This window comes from Dreissena polymorpha, chromosome 12 (assembly GCF_020536995.1).
Source record: "Dreissena polymorpha isolate Duluth1 chromosome 12, UMN_Dpol_1.0, whole genome shotgun sequence".
Classification (NCBI taxonomy): domain Eukaryota; kingdom Metazoa; phylum Mollusca; class Bivalvia; order Myida; family Dreissenidae; genus Dreissena; species Dreissena polymorpha.
The window spans coordinates 26,828,685-26,833,771 of NC_068366.1; the positions used below are offsets into that span (position 1 = coordinate 26,828,685).

The window sequence follows — 5,087 nt, forward strand, 5'->3', positions numbered from 1 at the left end:
ATTTGAACAACAAACCTACCAAAAGTATTAAACTACCATCAACATAGAAATACGTCGATTACATACTATTTAGTGATTGATTATCGAACGTATTCCACACATGATAACATGCGATACCTGCAAATAAGTACAGTACGTTTGTACTATTCGTTCAATAACGTATATAGTCGATTTGCGCCAAACGCTTTCAACCAATTGTATGTGTTACCTTCAATATACATTTCGGTGAACTAAACTTCATATTCAGTCATTGGAACTTGATAAATGAATTTAATTTCTACGAAAACCTGTTGAGTTTATAAGGAATTCAAAACAGTTCAAGTATAAAATTAAGAAATAGCTAATTGTTTGTAGGACAACTCTTTGGTCTCTGTGCGTTCTCGTGCCTCTGATGGGCGTCTCATGGATTCTCGGCATCTTCTACGTCAACGAGTCTGCCTCATTCATGCAGTATGTGTTCGCAGTCTGCAACGGGCTGCAGGTTGGTACGCATAGTGCGTCATATCACTGCGTGTTATATAAACTACGTACCTATCTGTCAGATCAACGATCGCCAAATAAGCCTAGACATTTGCATTGTATCGCATACGGATATTCTCAAGACGATTTTTGTTCCTGTGACATTCTATTCGTTTCATCAACACGTCTAACTAAATCTAAAAATATTTTACTAGGCATGTCAAGTACTTAATCAACATTATATAATATAATCTTTTGAATCGTATTTTGTTATAAGGTTTTAAAGTTTTGTTGTAGGGCGTTTATATCTTCGTATGCAACTGCGTTTTAAATGAAAAGGTAAACGTCTTATGATATCTTAAAATACAATCTTCCGGTTGTTTACAATATCTTTGCGATGTATATATACCATTCCGATTATAGCTATTTGTTCTGCATATGTTGATTTATTTTTCTGGCGTTTGTAATAATGGTGTCATACCGTATAAGGTTCTATGTGCATATTCCCAATTCATTTGTACTTAATTCTAAAACGAGCAATTGACAGCATCTTTAACAAAGTTGATTCTACGGAATTGCTGACAGGAACACTACACAAAAACATTATGTTGCGATATCTATGAAATTCTATGATACTCTTATTTTGCTATAAGAACTGTTGACATGATAAGCATGTGGCAATGTCTTTAATATTTACTGTATTTTCCGTCATTTAGGTCAAAGATGGCTTCAAGAGGGAGAGAATAAGGCGCTTAAACAAATCGATGATGAGTGAATTGTCACTGGTAATTTACAATATTAAATAATCATAAATTAGGCGACAGACACTCGAACAAATACTTGAATATATGTAACCATTATAAGTTTCACATTGCTATCAATAAGTTAAAACAGTTAAACAGTTCATTCATATTAATAATGACGCTTAAGGATATGTTATATGTTCACATTTCAAATGATTAAACATTACTTTTGTTAGGCAATATTATTTCTCTAAGTAGTAATTCTTTAGTGAAGTCATAAATAAATAGTATTTTATACATGATAGCAATGCTGTATTTACAATAAAAATGTCGATTACAAATAACTAGATAAACAACCTAAACTATTGTAAGTAATTTGTACGTCACGGACTACTTAAATATTAATTGGTGCTTTAGCTCAAGGAAGTTAGGTATAAGATGTCTGATTTTTTATTTTTTTTATTTGAAGGATCCATTTTCTATAAAATTGTCTTTTACAGTAATAAACTTTAATTAGTTCAATAATCAGATATATAATATAATAATATAATAACCTACTAGTATGATTTATGATTGATGAGTCGTTATTGTGTTTAACTTTTTGACAATTTTGCGATGCGAAATATTAAGATAAAATGCATAGCCCAACTCGAATTTCAAACCTTTAGAGATCATACATGAACTAACGACTACTCATCTGTAACACACGTGTTTACAACCGTGTTTATTGCCACAGAATGGAAAGGCACAAGATTATTAGACGTCATGTTGAAAAGACTCATTTAAATTCATGTGTTTCAGAAACTACATAACATGTCGAAACAATCGACCGGTAAACGACGTGATTGCGATTGAGACAACACTGAGTCCGATCAATCCATGTGTAATGTGTATTTATTTCGGTTCGAACTTTCAAAAGGAACGTATTACCAAACTAGGAGCCTCAGGCATTCCATGGAATAGGAACGACTAGCAATGTGTAAATTTGATTAATTCACATGACTGATCTTGACGATAACACAAATGATATTAAGGGAGTGTTATAGAAGTGTTCCATGTTATGTTATATTCAGATATTCATTATTCAAGTATTCATGTGCATTTGAATGTTTTCGATGGTTTTTTAGAGAAAAAGATCTGGTTTATTCCGACCACAAAACAAAATAATATGTACGTAAAATAATTCAAAATATTGAACATTGTTTGTGTTTTATATTTTAATCAGATCGTTATGCATAATCAGAAATCACTAATATTATAACTAGTTATACACTCATGTTTTTTGTATGTGTGTGCTTCATTGTTTCGATTCGGAAACAGCATGTATCGTTTGATTTGATTTCGAGACAAATTATAATGGAGTATGTTGTATCAAGTGGTTGACAATTTAAAACAAAAATGTTACGGTAAAATGAATAACAGCTCTGTATTAGATATGTATACAGTTTTTTTTAAATCTCATTGGAATATGTGGAATTTTTAGACTTGCTTTCTAGACGTATGCGCTTGTTTTTTATAAGGTAAAGAGTATTGTCACACCAATTAGAATCCAAACTGGCAGATATGCTCAGAACAATATGTATTATATATTGCAATTACTTTGATTTAGAATGAACAGATAAATTAATCTATCAATCAAATTTTAATGGCAATCCGCCATTCTGCCTTTTGCCAAGTGCCTATATACAAAAGAAATATATCCAGGAAATCATAAAATATTACAAAGTAATGATGAGCAAATATGACAATTATGATAAATATGTGTGAAGTTCAAATACAATTAAGTTTGTTAGCATGCAATTATACAACACCTTGACTATTTAAGTCTCATCTCTAAATTTAAACGCTTTAATCAAAACATTTTGTAATGTTTTGAGCTTAAGATAATTAGTACAAGACATTGACATGTATTTACTTATGTAAGTCCATGATGTCCGGATATTATATTTTATACGTGTATATAATTGACAGCATAATTAAACGTGATATAAGGATTCACACACATTCTGGTTACATAGTTTACACGTGCGTTCTATTCGGAAAAATGAGACTAAATCAAAGTTTGCTCATTTGGATTCTTGACTTTTCATTAAATAAACAATCCAGGTATTTCATATTTGAAGCTTTTTTACAATTTTAATTTAAAGTAGACTTCTATTTTGGACTGTGAAGCTAAAGTATTTCTCCACTCTTGAACAAATTGGTCTTTAATTATTATGTTTACAGTACAACAATGTCATACGTGAAATCAGTTGTATAAAGCATATAACCCTAGCCAAGATTGTCTAATGTTAACTTCAATGTGACACCATAGTTTTTTTTCGTTTAATTTAAATTGGTCAAACTATTCATCTGTTCCATAAACACTTGGTCTACTAAAGAATTTTGGTTATTAACAACTTTCATCCAATAACACAAAGCTCTAATTTTACATAAACGGCTAGAGAAAATTCATCGAGAACAGCACAGTTTAGATTTTTTACACAAAGAATATTTTTGCAAATTGGTAATGTAATTTATCCATATCAGATCGATACAAGGTGATGATATGCTCGAAGTGCCTGTCTATTTAATATTATTACAGTATTATACATATTTTCTGCGTATAGGAATTTTATACACATATATAAAAAACTGTCGACAATTTCAAGGCACTCATTATTTATTTAGAAGACAAATACACGCGTATGTGTATATGGTCTCTTACACTGACTTAATAGAAAATAAATAAATTTTAATAGCCGTATATTTTATACTAACCCATCTGTATATACATTCCACAAGTTACTAGTTTCATGCAACTAATCAGTAATTTCTAATGTATGTAAATACATCAAAAAGCTTTTGTGATGAGAAATACAATCCTTAATAGTACTGTGTAATTCATACCATTACCGCTTCGATGTTTTTATATTGTTCAATAAGAATTGTATGTTATATAATGTTATGTTGTTTTACCAATTCATGTGACAGAATATATTGTGTATATGTATGTATGAAGACGATGTTCAAGTCTGAATAAAATGTCTATCCGTCTGTCTGTCTGTGTGTCTGTGTGTCTGTGTGTCTGTCTGTCTGTCTGTCTGTCTGTCTGTCTGTCTGTCTGTCTGTCTGTCTGTGTGTCTGTGTGTCTTTGTGTCTGTGAGTCTGTGTGTCTGTGTGTCTGTGTGTCTGTGTGTCTGTCTGTATGTCTGTCTGTCTGTCTGTTTGTCTGTTTGTCTGTTTGTCTGTCTGTCTGTCTATCTGTCTGTCTGTCTGTCTGTCTGTGTGTCTGTCTGTCTGTCTGTCTGTCTGTCTGTCTGTCTGTCTGTCTGTCTGTCTGTCTGTCTGTCTGTCTGTCTGTCTGTCAAGATAAAAACTTTTAGGCGCAGGTTGATAATCGGCATATACCTTATAAATGCCTACATTGTCGCTTTTTGCTATATTTTAAGTTGAAAACATGTAAACTTTTATGCATATCCAGCTTAATGTTAATGCTTCTATGATTATGTTGTTTTTATTTTTAAATTAACCACACAATTATATCATTAGATGCTTAATAGCTAATAGGTCTATAACTTTATATCTAATATACTGTCAACAAATATAAGCAGAGATTGAGACACTATTTTCTAATAGTACATGTATACTGCTTAATAAAGTATGTATACTCGAATGGTTTGTCTTGTTAATGTGAAAGTGATTATTTGTAGTGAATATTAATCAATATTGTTGACATGGGTTGTATACTACAAACAAACGCGTTTTAAGTAAATTTCGGATGTAACCCTTATTACAATTTTTTATGAACATGACATTTTGTATTGATTAAGACAGCTTTTAGGCCATATTTATTAAGGTATTGCAAATAAGGTTTATATAAGACCGCACAAACTGGAAATAAAC

At 31.2% G+C, this 5,087-nt stretch overlaps 1 protein-coding gene across 1 annotated transcript; it reads left to right on the forward strand.

Annotated features, from left to right (window-relative positions):
• Positions 1-357: 357 nt before the first annotated feature.
• Positions 358-2,426, forward strand: LOC127852895 (adhesion G protein-coupled receptor E1-like). The gene is made up of 4 exons (XM_052386929.1): positions 358-481; positions 757-798; positions 1,176-1,244; positions 2,004-2,426. Exons 1-4 carry the CDS (start codon positions 392-394, stop codon positions 2,055-2,057), a joined length of 255 nt encoding a protein of 84 aa, XP_052242889.1. The 5' UTR covers positions 358-391; the 3' UTR covers positions 2,058-2,426.
• The last annotated feature ends 2,661 nt before the right edge of the window (positions 2,427-5,087 follow it).

What these genes read in the sequence shown, in the direction of transcription:
- LOC127852895 (XM_052386929.1), top strand. Translation starts at nt 392, where the DNA reads ATGGGCGTCTCATGGATTCTCGGCATCTTCTACGTCAACGAGTCTGCC. An exon ending in CAGTCTGCAACGGGCTGCAG is followed by an intron (nt 482 to 756) that starts GTTGGTACGCAT and finishes GTTTTGTTGTAG; the next exon opens with GGCGTTTATATCTTCGTATG. An exon ending in ACTGCGTTTTAAATGAAAAG is followed by an intron (nt 799 to 1,175) that starts GTAAACGTCTTA and finishes TCCGTCATTTAG; the next exon opens with GTCAAAGATGGCTTCAAGAG.